The sequence below is a fragment of the Tenrec ecaudatus genome, chromosome 12 (assembly GCF_050624435.1).
Source record: "Tenrec ecaudatus isolate mTenEca1 chromosome 12, mTenEca1.hap1, whole genome shotgun sequence".
Classification (NCBI taxonomy): domain Eukaryota; kingdom Metazoa; phylum Chordata; class Mammalia; order Afrosoricida; family Tenrecidae; genus Tenrec; species Tenrec ecaudatus.
This window is the reverse complement of record NC_134541.1, coordinates 126968526-126991319: the sequence shown is the minus strand read 5'-3', so window position 1 is coordinate 126991319 and position 22794 is coordinate 126968526. Positions and strand designations below refer to the sequence as shown.

Genomic DNA, 22794 nt, shown 5'->3' with positions numbered 1-22794 from the left:
GGGGCACAGGAGGTGCCTCATTCGGGACCTGCCAATAAACCATTTCCGAGCTGACTCAGTGCCTCTCGCCTGCCCGCCCGGCTTACTTGAAACACCAGACCGAGGCCCAGCAGGCCTGTAAAGATGGAGGCCGGTGGGGCGTCCCGTCTGGTCTGGCTTCAGAGGGGAGGAACGAGAATCATTAGCAGCACCAACAGCCCAGGGCTGATTCTGGTGCGGCCAAGGTCACCCAGGCCTCCGCTCGCCCACCTTTTAAAATTTAACTCTCAACCGTTTTATTGGCAAGTAATTTACGTATCATACAATTCCCTAGCTTGAGCTTTCAATCATCTGCTGGAGGATTGTACTGTCGCCCCCCCCCACATCAACTATACAGCCTTCCCCTTCACCGCGGTTCAGTCGCCTTTAGGATGATTTATGCAATCACAATCTCTTCTACTGCTCCCGCCCCACTCGATGTCCCCCGTTTTATTGGCACATAATTTACATATCACTCAATTCAATAGCTCCATCACATTAAGGAGAATTAATGCAGTCACGTCCATTTTAGAGGACCCCCCCCCAGTGGGTTAAATCACCTTTAAAGTTGTGTTATCATCGTCCGTTCTAGTGCTCCCCCCTTTTCCTGCTGTGGCCCACACAGATCCCAAACTAGCTAAGGGGTCTATTCGGGAAGGTTCGACTCAGCTTCAGGAGCTACTCAGGGTGGTTCTTCAGTCAGGACGGCTTCTTGGCCGTGCCCTCTCTCTAGAGCCCTGGGCTGGCCTAGCAGCTCTCGTTCTGCTAAGCCCGACAAAGGTTTTGCTTTAATAGGTGCCCATAGGGACCACGCTACTGCTCAGGCTCAGCCCAGAGGTGCCTAGCTCTCTAGCTCCATGGCTTGGCAAGGCCAGCTGAGTTGACAGTGTCCAGCGGTCCCCCACCCTGTCAGGAAGCTGGTCCAGAGGGCACCCAGCTCTCTCCCCTGGGGCTTGGGAACCCCAACATGCCTTCTGCTGCAGCTTCTCTGCCACTCCTTCCTGCAGTCCTGGGCCTAGGAGGTTCTCAGCGCAGGTGGGCGGGCACAGGCACCAGGGGCGGCTTTCCTGGACTCGGAGCTGTCCTGCCACCTGGCGGACAAGCAGGAGATGGCACCCGCGTGCCCGGCCTGATGCACAAAGCAGTCCTGGAAGGGAAGCGCCCACACAGTGCTCGCTGTAAAGTTTTATTACACAAGGTCAGCACACCCCCGTCCCCATCCGGGCCTCTAGGTTCTGAGGGGACTCTCTGCCAAGTCTGGAGTGGGATGTGGACCCTTGTGGACATGTGAGTCGTGGGAGAGGCGCCGGCTAGTCCTTCAAAGGAGGGGCCCGCCAGCAGTGGCCACTCCAGGCAATGTCCCCACGGCAGCAGGCCGACCCGAGGAGGGAGTGAGGTCCCCCGCAGCCCCCTCAGGGCAGTCTCCGCTCTAACTGGCCGCTGGGGCCATTGTCTTCTGACACAGCCTGGCCAGGAGCCCCGCCATCTGCAGGAGGGAGTTCACGCCCTCTGCAATCTTCAGGTGGGTGTACCCGATTTCCTGAGGGGACAAGAAGGCAACAGACCAGACTGAAATTCAATTCCATTTCAAAATCGAACTCAGTCAACATCGATGCTGTGTTTACGTTCAACAAATACGCATACAACAAAATTAATACAGCTTAGAGAACAAGAAAAATAATCAAGTCGTGACGGACTCCAGTTCCAGTCGGAACAAGGTGGCCCTACGATGTGAGCGGGTTGTGGGAGAGGTTACACAGAGCTCGGCCAACGTCCTGTCTCTGGGAAAGGGATGCCGGGGTTCTAGGGCGACAGCCGTGGGCCTTGCCGGGGGTCGGTGCAGCCTTCTGTGGGCAGGACCCTCAGCCTCAAGGTCAGGACCGAAAAGAGGGTAAGAACCCCACACGGAAACTGGGACCCTCACAGGCAGAAGCCACACCTCTCCTATGAGGAGGGGCTTTGGGGGGATCAAGACGGAACAAGAGGTGTCAGGACCCAGCTCTGGGGTCAGCGAGGGGCCGCCGGCCTGGTCTCCGTCTTGTCCTTGCGCCGTGACAAGAAGGCCAGCTCTGGACGGCGGCTTCCAGGGGGCTCTGCTGGGCTAGTGAAACTCACGGCAGCAAGGTCAGAGCAGAAGGGGATGCGGCAGTTTGGGGGGGGGGGGCTCCCAGGGTTGATTTCGGACTTTCTCAGAGGACACAGGATGGCCAGCGGAAGCTTCCGAGGAGGGAGTTTAAGAAAGTGGAATACTGCATCGGTGAGAAAGAGGCCGGGAAGTTGTGTCAAGGAGGTTCCCCCCTCCCCTTCATGATCACGCCCCCGCTCGTGCTCTAAGGGTGGCAAGGCCTGGTCGGTGAGGAGCCTGTTGGGACGCCTTGCCCCACCACACTCCGATCCTGATCCTGCCCCTTTGGGCTTCGTCTCCCCCGAGTCTCCCCTCCTATAACCCCAAACTCCCGAGGCTCCCTGACACTGAGCTGATGCGATCGCCGGCGACCCTGCAGGGCGGGGGTAGAACTGCCTTGTGGGTGTCTGAGAGCAGACAACCTCCTCTTCCTCCCACAGAGCGGCTGGAGATTTTGAACCGCCGACCTCGGGTTACCAGCCCAACACGTAACTATGACACCCAGGGCTCCTTGCCATCACCCCAAGAGACTCTGCTCCTCCGGTTCCGGCCTCTATGGGTTTACCAGCCCTGGGTGCCACACAGAGCAAAGCACACGAACTTCCCGACTTCCCGCGGTCCCACAAATGCAGAGAACCTTGGAAACGAACAGGATTTAGGTCGCTCGAGGAGGCCGACGTTATTTTGCCGCGGTGTGAGGCCAACGGGCGTAGCAAGCCCTGGGAGGAGTTGGAGAGATGGAAACCCGGCCTTCAGGAGGGTCACGCCCGGCAACAAGAGCTCCTGCTTTCTGACTCTTCCTGGAAGTGCCGTCGACACCTTTGTTTGGGGCGGGCGTCCCTGACTGCAGCCCTGCTTTCTGACTCGTCCTGGAAGTCGGCCCCTGGCTTCGAGGACCCTGTGTCCAGCCCGGCCAGTGGAGCTGACCCTGTAAATCCCTCCCTGAAGAAAGAAGAGACGAGCCTGCCCGCCCAAGGAGGAGCAGGCCCGGCCTCCGCTGGGGATGGAGGGCCGCCCGCCTTCATGAGAGATGCTGGGCCGTCCACAGGATCAGAACTCGGTCTCAGCCGAGTCAGAAATCAGAGAGAGGATCGAGGAAACGGAGTTTGAGGAAACCCAGGTGTCCCCAAGGAGACCAGAGACAGATGTCTGTTAGCCCTGCTGCCTCACCTGAGGCCGGGCACATCCAGGCATGGCCCAACTCACTGCAGAGCACACACAGCGAGGTGGCAGCTGTGGGGGGCAGACAGGAGGTGCCCGCACCGCTCACGGGAGGCCCTGCTCCCCCAGCCTCAGGGGGGGCAGGGAGGGTATGGAAGCAGGCACCCCCCAGAGGGGCTGGTCTAGAGGGAAGTGGTCCCCACGGTAGAAAAAACACAGTGCTCCCTCCCCGCCCCCAGGCACGCCTCCCCAAGCAGGACAAGTCTGAGGAACCTGACCGGGCAGCACAGGAATGACCCACTGCTGCCCCACCCCCACAGCCACACACGCCACAGGCCCAAGGGCCACCTGGTCCCGAGTCAGCCCATGACCCACGGGGCTTCCCTTCCAAGCCTGCCTTGGTCTAGCTCTGCCGAACGCCGCTGAGCCCGTGGCAGCCACGCAGGCCTCTGTGGACACGGCAGGCCAGTGGTGGTGGCAGCAGTGGATGAGGCGCACTGGCTCCGAGCTGCACCTGGTCTTCCCACGTGGAAGGGGAGTGGTCTGCCACGGATGCACCAAGGCCCACCAAAGCCGAGAGGGAGCAACGCATGGGAGGAGTAGCACCCAGTGACCAAGCAGCAATCTGAAGCCGGTGGGACAAAGGAGGGAATGACAGCACGGCCGGACCGATCCGGTTCAAGTCCTGACCGGCTCACACTAACAGCCAACAGAACTAGAGGCGTGCCCACAAGCGGGCACAAATCCCATCTGCCTGTCGGTCCCGTCTTGCCCAGCGTCACATGCTCAAGGACCACTGCAGACACCCCACAAAGAGATCAGACAAGCAACAAGATCAGACAAGCAAGGGGACCGGACAAGACGGGGCTTAGAGTGACCAGCTGGGAGGAGCCCTAATGGTGTTAGGGTTACATGGTGGGCGGCTAACCTCATGGCCGGCGGTTCGAGACCACCAGCCGCTCTCCTCCGCCATCCTAGCGGGTCGCCGTGAGTCGGATCAGACCCGATGGCAGTGGGTTTTTATTTCTGAGAGATGAACACGCTAAAAGATCCTGGTGGAGAGAGCGGTCCACCTGCAGGGGGAGATGGAGTCCAACGAGAGCACCAGAGAAAGCAAGCACAGTGGGCCGGGGCTGGAGGAGAGCTTGTCCAGAGAAGCTGTGCAGACAGGCCAGAGGATGCTCCACATCACGAGGCTGGACCCCACCGAGGCTCCAAGGTGGAGAGGAAACCACGAACACAGAATCCAAGGAAGCGGAGCCAGGGCACCGGAGCCTCCCAGGAGCATGGACAGACAGACAGAAGGAGACATCCCATCAACCCCTCACGGCAACAGCTTAAGAAAGAGAGGCAGGCGGAAATAAGAAATCCTGGAGCTAATGAGTTCACCATGAGAAACGTAAGAGTCACCAGTGGGTTTCCACAGCAGGCCTGGGCAGGCAGAGGAAGGATCTTCTCCCGACAGAACTCAAAGCGGGAACCCAGACAGACTGACTGTGCACCAGGTCCCGAGATTCCCCAAGGCGGAACCAACTCAAAGGCCAGTGACAGGCGGCCGGGCAAGCCCAGTGGGCCGGGTACACGGCAAATCTTAGCCGGCCAGAGAGAGGTGGTGTGTGGAGGCAGGCTGCCACCTGGAGGAAGCTGGGAACGGCATGCTGAAAGAATGCCAGTCTCCAAAGACTACGTATCGTGTGGTCCCGTGATAGGAGATACGGAGGCCGGGCAGCTGCCTAGAGACCCAAGGGATCACTGGTTGCCACAAGTGGGCAGGGCCACCCCTTCAGGGCCACTGAGTCTCCGCTAGGGATGATGGTAAAACTTGGAAATGGGTGGCGATGGACGGAAACGCCACTGCCTGCCCAAGCACGCACCGGAAGGTCAAAACAGGAAGTGTTTTTTTTATACACACCACGGCTCTTTCAAAAGAAAGTTGACACGGGAAAGGTTTTGTTTTACACACAGGCTAAAAGCAAGCCAGCCTCCAGAAAAAAAAAAAAAGTCAACAATCTAAAAAAGGGCTACAGATGGGAACAGACACCCGGGCAAAGCAGCCCAGGAAGTGTTAAGGGGCATGCCAACGAATGCCGCAGGGAGAGGCCACCACTCACCTAGTGGAGTGCGTCTTTTGAGGAAAAGAAGCAACAGCACTAAGCACCCCGCGTGCTGGTTAGGACGCAGAGCAGGTGGACGGAGGAATGGGGCCAGTGCAGGCCTGTTTCTTAGAAAGACACACACACACACACACACACACACACCACCACCACCACCCTCCCCACCCATGCCCCTCCATAGTCAAGTAAGCACTCTCACTCCTGGGAATTCTCAAGAAGAACAAACACTCGGGCCCACATTCACCCCGATTCCTGTGTACAGATGCTCAGAGTGGCTTTATTCCCATCCACCCAAACCTGGACACCCCGTGTCCCTCAGCTGGTCCACTCAGCACAAACACGGTGGCCAGTCTACACAATGGCCACCACCCAGCAACAGGGAGGAGCCAGCCGTGGGCACTGTGCCCTGAATGAATGGAAACACGGTCGGCTAGGCAAGAGACGCATGGCTGTCGCAGGAGATTCTGGACCTAACATGAAAGGCAAAACAAAGCAAACGGATCGGAGGTTCCCAGGGGGCAGAGACAGGAGCCTGGGTGGTGCAGTGGGTTACATGTCAGGCTGCTCGACTGCAAGGTCAGCAGTTCAAAGCCACCAGCAGCTCCTTGGGAGAAAGACGAGGCTTTCTGCTCCCATAAAAAGATGGACAGCCTTGGGAACCCCCAGGGCGGTACGGTTCTGTCCCACAGGGTCACGAGTCACCAGCTAACCGAGGAGGTGAGTTTGGTTCCCAAGGAATAGAGTGGGGCATGATGGGAGGTGGGCAGAACGCTCACATCGTGATTGTGGCTGTGTTTACACAACTGATGCACCTTGTTAGCCTCATCTACTGCCAAGGCAGCAATTAAACTATTCCTCAACTAGCTGACCTCACTGAACACACATAGTTTTTAAAAAGCCCCCTCTGAAGAGCCACCCTAAGGAACATACGGGCCATCACCGACGGGCAACACTGGCTTCACCAAACACCTGGCCCTCCGGACAACTAGCCACGTTCCCATTCCCACCCCCGCCACCGCCCCATCCCTGCCAGGGATGGCTCACTGGGCATCTTCCGGGGGCCAGGTCCGAGAGCCAAACAAGAAAGACACATGGCCCCGCTCTTGGGCAAGCGGGGGGCCTCTCGGCTCTCACCAACCTTAATGAACTCCAGCTTCAAGTACTCTGCCATCTGGAAGGTCTTGCACACTCGGAAGAGGTTGCCGATGATGTCCTCTGGCGAGTAGCCAAGGTGCCACAGGTGAGCCAGGATCTAGACAAGAGAAGAGGCAGCCTGGCTGTTGGACCCCCTCGGGGGGACACGGAGTCCAAGCCACGCCAACCCTGGGGCCATCGCACTGGACGGCGTTCTCAGTGGACACAGACACAGCAACTCAGGCCGCCCACGTGCTTCTGGGAATCCCCTGGATGCCAGCACCACCGGGGAGCCGGACCCCAGCTCCGTGTGTCGGGCCGTCAACTCATGACGAGTAACGTCACCGGTTTTCCCGGCAGGTGCAAATATTTCAGGTTACATGGTTAAGTTGGTCTGTCTACTACCACACCCACACCCCTGTCCGAGGCTCTTACAACACTCCACCAATCACCTTCCTGCTTGGTTCCCAGTAGGAGAGGCGTGCATCCGGGCTGGAACCCATGCTGTGCTTGGGTTCCCCACCACCCAGCTTCGCTCAAGTAAAAGGTTCTTCCTGAGTCAAGGAGCGAGCCCCGGCGGCATTGCACACTGGGTTGCTCACTGCAAGGCCAGCAGTTCAAAACCACCAGCCGCTCCGTGGGAGGAAAATGAGGCTTTCTACTCCCATCATGAGGGACAGTCCCGGACACCCCCAGGGGCAGTTCTGCCCGGTCCTACTGAGGTAGAATGGGCTCCCAGGCGGTGCGTGGGTTTTGAGAGTCAGGGAGGAGACTGACCTTGTAGGCCTCGTCGATGTTGGCGTTCACACAGTGCTGGATCATCTCCTTCACGAGCAGCGGGTGGGGCTCGTCACAGACCTGCCCGACCCGGGAGGACACGCGTGTCAGGGACCAAGTGGCGGCCAACTTCGCCTCCTCTTTTCACGGAATTCTCCAGCACTGGGCTGAGACCCGCAAAGCCAGTCGTTTGAAGCCACCGGCCACCCCCTAGGAGAAGACGGGGCCCTCTCCCCCCGAAGGCCCACAAGGGCAGCTCTATCCTGGGCCCACCGGGTCTGAGTTGCCACTGACCCGACGGCAGAGTGTGATTTTCTGGAGGGGCGCGGGGAGTAGGGGTGGGGGAGGTCCTTCCCACAGAGGTACACAAATACCCACGTGCCAAAACCCTCTCGGTAAATCTTTGATGACCAGGGTTCTTTTTTTTGGTTTCTTTTTCACTTTTAGGAGGTCCTTTTTCTTAATTCAGGAACCCTGGGTCACACATTGAGCTGCCAACCACAGGTCAGCGGTTCAAATCCCCCAGTCACTGCCCGTGAGACAGAGGAGGCTGTCGGCTCCCGTAAAGTCTTGGAGACCGACAGGGGCGGTCCCACCGTGTCCTGTGGAATCACAGCGCCCGCCCCTCCCTTGTCACCTGCCCACCCGAGAGAACACTGCTTTTGTGGACTGGGGCCCCCTCTAGCCTTCCTACCTTGAACACGTTCTCGCTGTTAATAAAACCGAACCCCGAGAAGGTCGACTGCAAGTTGTTCAGCGCCTGTCGAGGAGCAAGAGCTGGGTCAGGGGTGCTGCTTCCATCTCCGCCACCCCCGGCCCGGAGTCCGCCTGGCGGTGCACGCCCCTCACTCGGACTAGCTCTGTCCCTGGGCAGCGGTCACTTCCTCCTTCCCCTGTGGGGCGGCGGCCACACTGACCTGCCTCATGTCCCCCTGGGCGGTGAAGATGATGGCCTCCAAGCCATCGTCTGTGTAGGGCACGTTCTCCTTCCCGATCACGCTCATCAGCCGCGCCAGCACCTGCGCGTCCGTCAGCTTCGTGTAGCGCAGCACTGCACACCGCGACTGAATGGGCTCTGGAGGACAGGGGGAGCGTGAGGGAGGTGCCGCCGGCAGGAAGCAGGCCTCAGCCGGGCTGCCGCCTCTCTCCCAGCCAAGCAGGGGCTCAAGAGGGACTCTGGAAGTCAGGACGATGGTTCAGTGGCAGCCTCTGGGCTATGCTGGCAGCCATGGCCAGCACTGCCCAGCGTGGCCTCCGTGAGACGGTTTCTCGGTGGGGAGAACACACCCCAGGATGGAGCCACCAGGTGCCTCAAGGACTCTGGGGAGTCAGCACCCCCCCAGGTGGGTGGAGATGGGATAGAATTTGGCAAGACCAGCGACTGTTCCATTGGAAAGGCCTTTTTTCAACAATAGACCAGGAGCACGCACGAGGACTTAGTCGCTGGTGTCTGCAGCCATGACCGAGGCTCATGGAAGCAGCCGTCGGGAGCTCAAACCACACACTGCACTGGGCAGGCCTGCTGCCCAAGACCTTTCCCAAGGGTCAAAGGGCCAGGGTGTCCCTTTGAGGGCTTAGGTGTGCCCGAGCCAAGAGCCCTGATCTTTCCGACAGCCTCCTCTGAGTGTGAAAGCCGGACGCCGGATGAGGAAGACCGGGAGGTGACTGGCGGTGCTGGTGAAGATGACGGACGGGACCACGGGCTGCCAAGAGAGCAGCCAAATCTGACTTGGAAGGAGGACGGCCAGAATGCTCCTGAGAGGCAAGGACGGGGGGCTTTAGACGTGTCCGGGCTGTCTCTGGGGAAGAACCTCATGCTCCTTATAAAGTGGGGGCAGCGGAAAAGAGGGTGGCCCTCGACTAGATGGAGGGACACGGGGCTGCAGGCCAGCGCAGGACCAGCTGCTGACCCATAATGTAACCCAGGCAGTGTAACGTCATCCCCGTCTGTAACGTCCTCCAGTGGATTGTGTAATCAACCGGGCAGCAGGGGCGTGCTTTAGGGTGCTCTGCCTGCAAACACAGCTATGTGGGCGGATCTCTTTCTCTCTGTGTGTCTGTCCTCTGACCTCGGCCGTCTGCTGACCTTCAGGTCCTGGGACACACACCTGTAGACGTCTCCAGCCGGCTGCCTGACCTACGGAGATGTGAGACTTTCTGGCCCCCACAACTGTGTGAACCAATTCCTTACGGTTAATCAGCCAACCTCTTTCTCTCTGTCTCTCCTGTACCTCACCGCTTCTGCTTTTAGGAAAACCCCCCGCTCGGACAGACGCGCAGAGCTTTCCTGGCCAATGGTTGCATTTTCAAGTCCCGGTGTGGATTCTTTCCCACTCAGCCAGAAGCCGGCTGCATTGGGGTGGGGTGGGGGTGGAAGACTAGAGCCTTCTCTGGCCCCCCTCCCACCTCCCCGAGACTCACCACACTGCTGATGAAGGAGACAAGCTCCATGCATACACACACACACATACACACACACCACCACCACCCCCCGCAAACCAAAAAGGAGCATGTGTTTCCTCCACCGCCCCATGGGGGCCTTTCTCCTCCCCTGGGTGCCCTCAGCAGCAAGTGACACTCACTGAGAACAGCGGACGCTGAGCGGGGCCCACCATGGCTGGAAGACAAGGCCACTGTCCCCCGGGAGAAAGACTGGGCTCTCTACTCAGTCACTAGAAGCCAGCCCGGACTCGATGGCAGACACACAAAGCAGCGGTCCTCCACCGTCCTCAGACCTCAACCCTTTCACACAGTTCCTCATGTGGTGGTGACCCCCCTCCCCAACCATGACATTATTGCCGTTGCTACTTCACATCACTGTCATTTTGCTACTGTGATAAATCAGGTGACCCCCATGAAAGGGTTGTTCAACACCCCCCCCAAGGGGTCGCGCCCCCCAGGTTGAGAACCGCTGACATAAAGGCTGGGCGGCTGAACTCACAGGGTCGAAGCGAGACAAGGACCATGGGATGGGCACTGGGAGACGGGGTGGGGAGAGCCACGCTGGATGGGAGACAGGGAAGGCTGCGGAGCCAGAGGGGAGCCGGCAGGCTCTGAGCGGGACGCGGAAGACCGAGAACAGGGTTTGCGACCCCGAAGGGTGGCCGCTCCGGTCGCAGAGCCCAGCTGGAGGCGAATCTAAAGACAGGAGCGAACGCGGAGGGGAGCGATGACATCATGAATGCCACGCGGGCCCTGCGGCCGCAGTCACAGCCCATCCCCGGCTCTGGGGGGAGGCCCGCCACGGCTCAGAGCTCCGCTTCTGGGGGCCTTTCTGAGAGAAGTGGATGCAGCGGGTGTGCTGGGCAGCCCAGCACCAGCCCTGCGGGAGCCCCGGGCAGCCTACCGATGATCTTATCGGAAGCGTTGCAGGCGAGAGCGAAGCGAGTGGTCTTGGAATAGATCTCCATGGTCCTCCGCAGGGCCTGCTGGGCGCCGTCCGTCATGCTGGGAAGAGACAGAGGGAGGCCACCCGCCCTCAGGACCCAGGACATGCTCCATGTGGCCCTGATGGAGCCTCAGAAGCAACCACGGCCCCTCCAAGTGCCCAAACCCAGGAACCCCGCTCTCTAAGATTCGCTGCCCACACACACATCACCGTCGCAGTGGCCTGCCCATGACGGGGCATCTGAGAGCGCGGCCCGACCTGGTCAGCTGCCTACTGCTCTCCTAGGGCCTCCCTGCGCACCAAACCCAAGAAGGACCCTGGTGGCGCTGTGGGTAAAGTGCTGGACCGCTGACCCGTCATGATTTACAACCCAGAGAGTCATGAGTCCCGGTGGACTCCGCGGCAGCGGGTTTGGGTGTTTTTGTTTGTTGGTTTGTCACTCTTCTCCGGCAGAGAGGTGGAAGTCGAATCGCCAACCTGGTGGCCAGCAGCCCAGGGCTCACCCCACAGCACCTGGTTCCTCCCAAGGGTGCATGGGCTATGATCATGTGTTTCCCCTTTGCTTGGGGGGGGTGCGCACACAGGCTGGTGTCAGTGGTGGGCTCTTTTCTGGCCGCTTGGGGGGGGGGGGGATATCAGTCTGTTAACCCGCCCTTCCCCAGCTTCTAGAGGAGCTGCAAAGCCAGCAGTTCGAAAACCACCAGCCGCTCCATGGCAGAAAGAGGCGGCTTTCTAGTCCCATGGAGTGCCAGTCTCGGAAACCCACGGGGACAGTTCTGCCCTGTCCTGTAGGGTGGCCGTGAGTCGGCACTGACTCAGCGGCAGTGAGTATCCTGTAGGTTGGATGATGGCTCAGAGCACAGAGCCGCTTTCCATTCACGGATTCACACATGGTCCGTCTCTGCTCGCTGATGACTAGTCCCCACAATGCAACCTCGCCAATCCCACTTCCTCCATCTGCTCCCCTCCCCCTTTTTTCGAACCCTCCCTCAATGTCCTTCTAGGGTAAATGGTGCCCCTTTGAGCCCCAAAGGTTGATTGTTCCGAGGTGGGCACGCCTCGGCAGTGTCGCTGCTCCCTCTACAGGCCTGACCACGCTCGGTCCGCTAACCTGCCCTGGCCAGCTTCTAGGAGCCCTGGGGTCACGCACAGTGCCGCAATCGGCAAGGCCAGCAGTCTGAAACGGCTAGCTGCCCCGGGGGAGAAAGACGGGGCTTTCAACTGCCGTAAAGAGTGACCGTCTCGGAAACCCACAGGGGCAGCTCTGCCCTGTCCTATAGGGTCGCTGTGAGTCAGCATCGACTCGATGCCCATGGGTTTGGTTTTGGTTGGTTACTGTTTGGCTGAAAATTGAGCCGGGGGGTGAGTTTTGTTCCATTTCTCCACAAACTTTGTGGAGCAGTGAAGAGAACAAAGCAAGGTATTAACGGATAGTCCCCAATTTCTCTTCCAAGAACATAAAAAACCCACATTTCTCAGGAGGGGACTCCAGTAAGATGCAGGGGGAATTCCCAGAGGTGCAGGCCCACCCACCACCAAAGTGCTCTCCCACCCCATCCGCCAAAGCTCTCCGGGAGACCGAGGTCAAGGTCAAAGCCCTCGGCAAAGCACACTACCTGTCTGCTTCATCCAGGATGATGATCTTATGCCGACCCTTGGGAAGGGTGACTTTCTGCTGGGCAAACATCTTGATCTTATTCCTCACGACATCAATCCCCCTGGAAACAAACCAAAGTAAACGGAACGGAGTAGCGGTGCTAGCTACCTTCTCAGACAAACCGCTTCTTCACAGGGGCCCTCGACTCTCGGTGAAACTTGGTCGACCACCGGCCCCACCTCTAGGGTCATCCTTAGGCAGTGCTGCTTTGCTCTAAGATGGGGGGAATTCAGGACCGGGCTCCTGTCTCCTAGGAGCCCTGGGGGCGTGGTGGCTCACATTCTGGTTCGAAACCGCCAGCAGCGCCGAGGGAGAAAGATGAGGCTTTCTCCTCCCGTGAACATTCCCAGGAGCCGTTCTACTGTCCCAGAGGATCAGCGTGAGCTGGCATCGGCTCTGCAGAGCTGAGTTTTGAGTTTAATTCTTTCTGAGAGCTCTTCCAAAGAACAAAGAAAAACCAACACTCCTCCCTCCCCGCCGCCCAGCAAAACAAAATTAATTTTATTTCCAATGACCACACGGAACTTGGACCCTATTCTAGACCAAGATAAATTTGGGGCGTGGAGGGGGGGTCTTCATCGATCTTATTCTTCCTGTATATTGAAACACCCTAGTCATTACTTCATCATTACTTTAATGATTCTCAGCTAGGCTTAAAAAAAAAAAAAGGCCAAAATAATCAGAAAGTGAGAGTGACGGAATGGTCTAGCTGGAAAGCATCTGTATTTGTCTCCTGGGATTGGTTATCTACCAACAGCTATAGGACAGGCTCATGGGTGTCCTATAGCTATAGGGTGGCGTAGTGGTTACAAGCCGCACTGCTAACTGCAAGGTCAGCAGTTTGAAACCACAAGAAGACAAGGCTGTCTACTCCCCTAGGAGTTACAGCCTTGGAAACTCACAGGGGCAGTTCGACCCTGTCCTACAGGGTCGTTATGCGTTGGCATCATTCACTGTTAGGGTGTCCAACTGCAAGGCTAACAGGACAAACCTACCAGCCACCCAGGGACAGAAAGAATAGGCTGCCTGTTCCCATAAAGACGGACAGTCTTGGAAACCCTATTGAGCAGTTCGACCCTGCCCTACAGCACTGCGGAGTTGGAACCGACTTGGTGGGAGTGTGTTAAATGCCAAGCTCTGGCCGAGAACGGAAGAGCAGTTAATTGCATTCGAAGGACGAGGGTTCTTTCCGAGATGGAGCTCCAGAGGCGGAATGCTGCCCTGCTATTCGACTGGTCCTTATTTCAGTCTTCAGGACTTCATTCCTAAACCGGAAACCAGCATGTCCACTCAAAACTAGACAAACAAATCCCCACATTTACTGCCATCGAGTCAGTCGGACTCAGAGTGACAGGCAGGGCGGAAGCACCCGTGAGTGAAAGCCCCGTCTTCCTCCCGGGAGTGGCTGGTGGTTTCAAACTGCTGACCTTGCGGCTAGCGGCTGAGCGCATCACCACTACCCCACGGCGCTCCTGGACAAGCCCAGGCTGAGGGGCAGTTCTCCAGCTTGTCCTCTGGGGACGATGAACGGAAAGTGCTTCCCTGGCAAGGTCAACTCCAAGGACCCAGTGCCCCCAAATGCCAGACACTCAGCCGCCAAGCCAGTCTACTCACAGCGAGCGACCCCCAAGGGGGCTGCCCAGGCGGAAGCAGAAGGCCTCACCTTTCTCCCGCAGAGCGGCGAGTGGAATTGAACCACTGACCTTGCGGTGAGCAGCCCAATGTTTATCCCAACGGCATCCCCAAAGAACCCCAATTCCCTGCTTTCAAATTGATACGGGACAGAGCGGCCTCAGCTTTCTTTCCCAGAGCGCCTGCTGGGCTGGAACAACTGACTTCGTGGTTCGAAGCCAGAGCTGAATGGCTGTGCCACCAGGTCACCTCGTCTCCTCCGGGAGGCCCGGGCGCACCTGTCATTGGAAGCGTTGAGTTCCAGGACGGCTTCCTTGAGTGTGGGGCCCAGCAAGGCCCGGGCCAGACACAGGATGCTGGTTGTCTTCCCGGTCCCGGGGGGGCCCTGGGAACAAGACCCCCTTCCAATAAGTGCTTCCTGCAGCTGGAATGCACCCAGCCTGGCCCATGCTCTGCTCCCCACCACCCCGCCCCACATTGAACACCCAAGTCCACCCGGGGCTTCTGGCTAGCTGCCATGGAATGTTCCCTCTGCCGAGGGGGATGACCAGGGAGTCGGCAACAGAAGGGGTCTCGGAGGAGGAGCAGGAGACAGCGGCTCCGCAGCCAGCCCAGGCCCAGGGACTCACAGCAATGATGATGTTGGGCACATTCCCTTCCCTTGCGAAGACCTGAGGAAGGAGATGCTCATTAGACTGGGGGTGGGGGGTGGGGGTGGTCGGTGAGCCTTAGGGGCAGACCCCAGCACCCTGGCCCAGGAGGGAGGTGCAGCTCCAGAATTCTCCACTGTCTCACCTGAGCATCAAAACCAGACCCACCCTCGACACCCGACACCCCGAGGGGTCAGCATCACCCTCAGCCGGGCCTTCTCACAGCCCACAGGCCTTTTCCCCCAGAGTTTGCCGCCCCTGGGCTATTTCAACAGGCCATTAAGTAGGCTCCTTGTCCCCCTCCAGTCCACTCTGGGACCACAGCCCTTTGTCCAAAATGCAAATGTTCCTAAAAATTTACCTAACGGTGAGCCTTGTGTGACCCCTTACTGTCCTCCCATGGGAAGCCCAAGCCCTTCAGCAGGCACCAGAGCCTGGGCCCTACCCACTTTGCCAGGCATGCTCTGACTTGTCCTCCGGGCAGAGCGCTGCCATCAGAGGCTTGGGACAGCACAGGGAAAGGGAGAGGACAGCTCGTTTCTTATAAGCCCCACATTAAGACAGGCATTCTACCTTTTTAGACGTTAAAAAGGACATCCCACAGAGCCATCACAAAGCCTAAGCCACCCCTTACAAAAGTTCGTGGACGAATGGACTTAAATGGAATTTCCCCGCAAACTCTGTGACTTCCCGGCTAAAGGAATCAAGAGCACCTCTGATAACCCCTCTCCCCACACCTTGGCTTCCAGGCCTTTCCTGGCTCCGTGTCTCCCAGCCACTCAACCTTCCTGGATTCTCCACTTGCTCCCCCCACTCCAACCCCCAACCTCCTTCGCTATCTCTTGGCCATCTGGGTCTAGAAGCAGGACAGCTTGTGAAAGCCACCGGACCACCCAGATCCCCTCTGGGAGAGTCACCCACCTCCAGGCGGCTCACGGTGTCTGCGTTGCCAACGATCTCGCTCAGCTTTAAGGGCCTGTACTTCTCAACCCTGCGAGGGACAGAGACGCAGGCATGAAAGGGTTGATGCAACGTGGCTGTTTGCACCCCCACTCCCCCAAGAAAGCACTGAAGAATCCCGTGTGGCGGAGTGGGTTACCTGCGGGCCTGCTAACCACAAGGGCAGCAGTTCGAAACCACCAGCCAGCCGCTCCACGGGAGAAAGATGGGGCTTTCTACTCCAGTAACTACTTAGTCTTGGAAAACCAGGCAGTTCTACTCTCTTATAGAGCCAGAATGGACTTCATGGCAGTGAGTTTGTTCTGGTTTTATAGGCAATATCGGACCAGTGGTTGTAGAGTATAAGTTCAGTGAGGAGTCCACGTACTGTTTGAGACGTTGTGTCTGACACACAGCTCTGTGGCCCCCAGAGCTGAGGAGGCCTGTTTGTGGCGGAGAAGGGATAGGGTGGACTATACAGCACAATGTAACACTGTGGCCCCACAGCCCTCTGGGCCCAGCCAGCGGCTCCGCAGGAGAAAGATGCTTTCTGTTTCCACGGAGGGCTGCAGCCTCAGAAACCCACAGAGACATAACTCATCCGTGCAATAAGTGATGAGGTGTTCTACTGACATGTCTGTTCCAGCCATGAGTGGGGGGCAAGGCGACAGGGCAGGAGCAGAGGGCTACCAAGCTGATGCTGAGAGGAGGGTAACGTGAACCGCGTTCTTCCCAAGTCCCTCTACCATCCCCACCCCAAGACCCTGTTATTCAGATCACAGCGCCCCTAAAGGGCAGAGTGGAAATGCCTCACCCCACAGGGCTTCTGAGGCGGTAACCCAAGAGAGGGCTTCATCTTTCTTCCAGGGTGTTTGAACTCCCAACCTTCCGATTAACAACCCAATGCTTAAAGGCGCCACCAGCCACCTAAGCTGCCGTTTTTTGAAAACAAGCAAGAAAAAGGAGGCCTGCCCCTTCTCTGCACAACCCGCACTGAGACTCCCTCAGGGGGGCAATCTGCACAGACAGGGCCTGGGCTGAGGAGATGGTCAGAATCGCTGGGTTGGCGTTTGTTTTGATTATTTTTGCATCGGGCATTTTCTCTTTTGCATGTAGAGATAAATATTACCTGGAATAAATTGGGATGACTGTAAACCACCTTCTTTTCCCTTTTTAAAAAGGCTTAGTCGTGGGAGAAAGACTTTCAAAGACTGACAGTCTTGGGAACCCACAGGGGCAGCTCTACGCTGTCCTACGGGGTGGTTATGCGTAGGCAGTGAGTTTTTGTGGTGGTGTGTTTTGTTTTTCAGTGTTGTTTTCTAACAAGTACAACCTCACCAAAGGGATTGGTCACGGCAACGACGTTCCCACGGCAATTCAGAGACATCGGTGGCTGTTCCCCAGCTCACACAATCGTGGGAACCATCCTTCCAAATCAGTCCATCATCACTGACCCAACCGGTGCCCACAAGCATGGCTCTCCTGCCGGCCCTCCGGCAGCACCTTGGCCTCTGGACTAGCATCTGCCGGTTCATGCATGTGACATGGTATGGTCTTGAACTTCTTGCAGGTGGCTGAGGTCAGTGGGCACGTTGTCCCAGCTCACCTGTACCAGGCACGCGTGGGACTTCACTTCCTTCCCACGGGGCTGAATGCATGGCACCCAGTGGGTAGGCAGCACGCTCTGCTCATCTAGTCCCCTGCCGGTGGGCATGTGGGGTTGGAGCATCGATTCCACGGAGACCCCGATCCCGGAGAGGCCCCTTTCCACCCCAGGTAGGCTTCCTGGCCTTCCCCAAAGAACCGCACCCCGACCTGCGCGTCTCAGGATCCCGCAACGAGCTCACGCCCTTGGGTGCCTCCAGAACAAGGCCTCGCCCACCCTCACGTCGAGAAGCACCCATCAGGGACGGCCGGGCGCTCACCACGGCAGCTCGTAGTGACCGGAGCTGCTGGGGGTCTTGCTGGGCGCCGGGGGAGGGTCCTGGGCGCCGGGCTCGCCCGCGCCGCCGCCGCTTTCCTGCACCTCCATTCTCCCGCCGCCTCTTCCCGCCGCCCGAGGCCCCGCCCCCGACGTCGTCACGCAAACCCCGCCCCGTGAGACGTCGTGCGCGGGAGGCAGCCGGGCGCCGGCCCGCCCCGGGCTGCGCCTGCGCCTGCGCCTGGCGGACGCGCGTTGCCGTGGAGACCTGGCTTCCAGGCTGGGCGTGCGCGTGCGCGTATGCGTGTATGCGTGTGCGCGTGCGCGCCCGGGCCGGCGTGGTTGCCGGCTTCGCGTGGGCCGTCGGGGCGCCCTCTCCGCGCGGCCGGAGCAGGTCGTCCGGGGGTGTCCTGGGCGTTGCGTGGTCCATGCCCCGTTTGGTGAGCTCCAGCGCTGAGCTCGGCGTTCCTCACACCGCTGCGAGTGGAAAACTGCACCACTTCCGTTGTCGCCCGGTGCATCCCTGCTCTGGGCGAGCCGGTGTGTGTGTGGAACTGCCTCGTCCGACTTGGCGGCGGCAGCAGATCGCCAGGCCTTGCCGTCGCCGTGCCCCCAGCCTCCAGTTGGCAGCCAAGCCGATCAGGCCTCTGCACCGTCCGGGCGCTCGTGCAGAAAACCCCGCGCTTTGTGTGTGCAAGCCCTTCTGAGCTGTTTTCTTATCTTCCCCAGGAGTCTCGCTGACCGCAGCCCAAAGGACGCCACCGCCCACACCCGCCTGTGCGCCCCCCAGTAGCTACTCCCATTACCCTGTGTTTGCAGATGAAACAGGCTCCGGGAAGAGAACATGATTTGTCAGATCGCCAAGAATCTGCCCCCATCGTGTTGGCAAAGCTCTTGGTATAAACACCCCCTTAACTGCGCTTCCCAAATTGCAAGGCTGCGTTGAGGCGAAACTTTCATATCTGTATTGAAAGCAGTGACTGAGGGGGGGAGGGAGGGGAGGACAAAACAGACTCATCATCGGTCCATTCCAACTCTTAGTGACCCTCCAGGACAGACGAGCTGCCCCTGTAGAGATCTCAGACTAGAACTCTCTAGGGAGTAGACATTTCATCTGTCTTCTGTGGAGTGGAGCGGCTGGTGGCTTTGAACTGCTGACCTTGTAGTTAGCAGCCCAAGTGGTAACCACTGCACCACCAGGGTCCTTTCTCATCCCTCTCCCGGGGCTTAGCACAGGGCCTACTTGCTGCTCACCAGCCCGTTCTGACCCATAGTGAACCTGTATTGGGATTCCGAGACTGTCCATTTCCTATGGGGGCAGGCAGCCTCATCTCTCACCCACTGAGCAGCTGGTAGGTTTGAACTGCCGACCTTGTAGTTAACAGTTCGGCACTTAACCCACAGCACCACCAGGGTTCCTTGCAGCCATCTTCCTCAAGAAACCTAATCCAGCTGCCACTGAGTCACTTCCAGCTCACAGCGACTCTACGTGAAGTTTCCGAGGCTTTGTAAATCTTGATGGGAGCAAACAGCCCCATCTTTCTCCCATAGAGTGACTGGTGAGTTTGAACCGCTGACCTTGTGGTTTGTAGTCCAACGCTTAACCTACACAGCGTCCCAAACCACCGCTCACAGCTGCTTTATCTCTCCACACGAGAAAATAGAAACTTTGCTTGAACTGAAATTTTTCTTTGAAATGTCTCTGTGACTTCCTTGGGATTTTTTCCTTTTCCAGGATAGTGTTATTCAAAGATCCCTAGTGGCGCTGTGGCTTAAGCGTTGAACCGCTAACCCCTAACCTCAAGGTCGATGACTCAAATCTACCTCCATGGGGGGCAAGGTGAGTGAGGCTGTTGGCTTCTTTGAAGATTTCAACCTTAAGTAGGGGCACTAGGAGTCAGTGTCAAGTTGATGGCTGCTGGTTTGGGATTTAGGTTTCCTTGTTTGTTTGTTTACTGGGGGAGGTTAGCCAAGCTGTAGGAGCCCTGGTGGTGGCATAGTGATTATACATTGGGCTGCTAATTGCAAAGTCAGCAGTTCAAAACCATCAGCCGCTCTTCGAGGGAAAGGCAAGGTTTTCTGCTCCCGTAAAGAGTTGGTCTCAGAAACCCAGAGGGCAGTTCTGCCCTGTCCTTTAGAGTTGTTGTGAGTCAGGATCAACCCGATGGAAGTGGGTTTGGTTTTGGATTTGACAAAAAGCTCACACAAGCACACACCCCTCCCACTACACACACACACACACACACACACACACACACACACTCTACAAATGGATCCTTTTCAAGAAATGCCTATTATAACAGTGTTCTTGGGAAAGTGGAAGGCAAAAGATCGTGGAATTTGCCAGGAACCTTCTGAAGCTCTCTGGTATTATTTCTCCTTTCTGGTTCCATCCCCAAAGCCCACCAGAGAGGCCCCGAACTCTGCTGTCACTGATGTGTCCGGGATGCCAAGAGAGCCAGAGAAGGAGGCGACCTTTGGGGCCAAACTGCCTCATCAGGACATTTTTCTCTTCTGTCCACTGGTCCCTCTGTGACTCACTGGACCAGGGCCCAAAGGCCAGCCCCTCAAGCAAGGCCAAACAGCAGTGGTGTTGTTAGGCCCTGGGCGGGTGGGCAGGCAGAATGTGTGGCTCCTGCCAGGGGGCAAGACCACCCTCTGGCTCTAGTGAATTCCTCCTCCACTCCCCTCCTTTTCCCTCCCTCTCCCGACAGATCTGTGAAACTCAGGAAGTTGAATTGACATCAGCTAGGCTCCCAGATGGTTTTTATCTCAGAGCAGCTACGCCAAAGAGGAAGACTGGGGGATGGAGCCGGCCAAGGAAACGACAACACCGGTGACAAGGACGGCTGGCTTTTAGCAGCTTCCTGGGATGTCATAGGACATGGGGCTTCAAATCAAGGTGCACCCACGAGAGACGGAGACAGCCAGGTAGCCCCATGCCCACCCCCACCCCTCTCCGTCACCTAGAAGGTGTTGAAGTTGTCTCCCTTGTTTGCCCCCAAACCAGCCCCTCCCCACGGCCGGCCACGGGGTCCATTCTGCCAACCCTGTACAGGGCTCCAAGCCTGCCAGTCTTCACGGGAGCAGACAGCCTCATCTTTCCTCTGCAGGGCTCCCGGCGGACTTTCTGTTTAGTTTCCAAGTGAATCTCTTTATGATTTTTAGGGTCCACAAACAAACAAATGGCGACATCATCACGGAAATCGCTTTCCTCGCTGACGTTGCAGGGAGCTTTCAACGTCTGGGTTCTGGTTTCTCTAACATTCTCCTTGGCATCTTCAGTGATCCAGAGGCTCGCTCTGTAGAGCAAAGCATACTTTCCCTAAAAATACCCACGCACACACACAAAAAAAGATTTCCCATCTGGGTCATGATACGCACTGGGCTGCTTAACCACAAGGCCAGCAGTTGGAAACCACCAGCAGCTCCACGGAGACAGGAGGGGCTTTCTACTCCCATAAAGAGTGACTGGCTCAGAAACCGCAGGGGCAGCTCCGCCCTGTCCTCTAGGGGCGCTGTGAGTCGGCATGGCTCTGACTGGAATCAGCGTTTCCCAGCGTAGGCAGCACCACCTCCTCCCCACCGTGGACTGCTGTGGTACCTACATTTCATCCTGGGTGGTGGGGTGGAGTGCAACACATTTTAATCGCCAGCGGGGCAGTGAGTCATTCTTTTCTGGAAAGGGAGTGGTCGGCCAAACCAGGAGTCTCGGTGGTTGGTGGTGCCATTGTGTCGGCTCTGACCCATGGTGACTCCGGGCACAGCGGGAGCCCCTGTGTGGTCCTCACAATGACTCCCAGGCCTGAGCTCACTGTTGCAGCCGGGAGTCCATCCATCTCATTGAGGGCCTCTGCCCAAGCATGAAGTCCTGCTCCAGACTGGGCAAAATGTATAACACAGAGTCTTGCCACCCTTGCCTCTAAGGAGCTCTCTGGCTGTACTTTCAAGACTGATCGGTGAGGGTTGTGGGACTCGAGCCCAACTCTTGATTCAAAGGGGTGGAGAGCCTCAGGCCGCAGGTTTGGGCACGGGATCTGGGCAAGGCACGCTTCTGGGCTCAGGGAACTTCCACGGTGGAGACCGACAGAGCCAGCAGCTGAGCATCCATGTTTCCCTTGGAACCATGGCAACCACAGTCAGTGGCCCTGGACCTCTTTAAAGCGTTGAAGAACAAGGTCACTTTGAGGACGAAGTTGCGCCTGACTTCAAGCCGTGGCGCGTTCAGCCCGCTCCTATGCGTGGGAAAGCTGGACGGGGTGTGAGGAAGGCCAGAGCAGAAGTGACGCTCTTGAAGGAGGGAGCTGGCAAAGAATCTCACAAGCACTACAGAGTGCCAAGAGAACAAGCAGATCTGTGTTGACGAAGGACGGCCAGAGCGAGTGCTCCCTAGAAGTGAGGAGGGCGCGGCTTCATCGCATGTACTTTGGACGCGCGGTCCCTGGAGAAAGAAGACATCGCGCTTGGTAAAGCGGGCCAGCGAAATAGAGGAAGACGCTCTGGGCAATGGACTGACACAGTGGCAGCCGCTGTGGGCTCAGCATTGAACAATTGCAAGGATGGCACCAGACCAGGTGGTGTTTCTTTCTGTAGGATGAACCGGAACCGGCTCCGGGGCCCCTAGGAAGGCAGTTGTTGGAGAGGAGCCCCCGGGGGCCCGGCTATCGAGCACAGAGTAGCTATGCCCATTCGGAGGGCAGGCAGGGCTGGAAGGAACGGTTGGTCTAGGGTCTGAACCCTGGATCTGAGATGGACACACCTGTAAGCTTTGCCTGCAGGGCGCCTCCTGGCCCCCCCCATCCTTATTCCCTTCCACACTGTCTCCTTGTGGGACTCACCCACCACCCAGAGCTGTTTGATTTTGTTCTTTTTCTTCCCCACAGTGATGGTTCTTGGGGAACCAGAATCCTCCCCATCCTGGTCACGGTGTAGCCCCCCCTCACTCAAAATGGCTGGCTCACAGTGAGCTGCCCACCCCACTCCTTCCTAACACCGCCCCCCACGCACACACATGATCTTGTCTCTTCATGACCCATGAGCTATGGAATGAAGCACGCTGATCAGACCACTGTGATGCCTAGGGTTATGAGTTGATTTTTATCCCCCCACAAGGAGATCACCAGGCCTTTCTTCCTAGTCTGCCTTAGTCTGGAAACTGCTTGAAACAGCAAAAAGCAAAGCCCCCACTGGCAGAGGATGGTCTCCTTGTTTGGGTTGCACAGGGGGGTGTGCCCTGTCTCCTGGTGGCAGGAGAGGGAGGAGAGAAGGCCTGCAGGAT

General features: G+C 57.8%; 1 protein-coding gene across 1 annotated transcript; it reads right to left on the bottom strand.

The window, feature by feature from the left end:
- Positions 1-1188: 1188 nt before the first annotated feature.
- On the bottom strand, positions 1189-17672 carry RFC2 (replication factor C subunit 2). Its single transcript, XM_075564850.1, has 11 exons — positions 17521-17672; positions 15578-15647; positions 14636-14677; positions 14285-14391; positions 12334-12435; positions 10676-10776; positions 8247-8404; positions 8024-8089; positions 7330-7410; positions 6557-6670; positions 1189-1558 (listed from the first exon to the last, which is right to left on the bottom strand). The coding sequence occupies exons 1-11, from the start codon at positions 17625-17627 to the stop codon at positions 1448-1450; spliced, it is 1059 nt and encodes a 352-aa protein (XP_075420965.1). The 5' UTR covers positions 17628-17672; the 3' UTR covers positions 1189-1447.
- Between the last annotated feature and the right edge of the window lie 5122 nt (positions 17673-22794).

Excerpts from the sequence above, each read along its gene's own strand:
- RFC2 (XM_075564850.1), bottom strand. The coding sequence starts at position 17,627 with ATGGAGGTGCAGGAAAGCGGCGGCGGCGCGGGCGAGCCCGGCGCCCAG. Across the intron at positions 15,648-17,520 it reads GGTCACTACGAGCTGCCGTG|GGTTGAGAAGTACAGGCCCT; the intron begins GTGAGCGCCCGG and ends TGTCCCTCGCAG. Across the intron at positions 7,411-8,023 it reads ACAGCGAGAACGTGTTCAAG|GTCTGTGACGAGCCCCACCC; the intron begins GTAGGAAGGCTA and ends CGGGTCGGGCAG.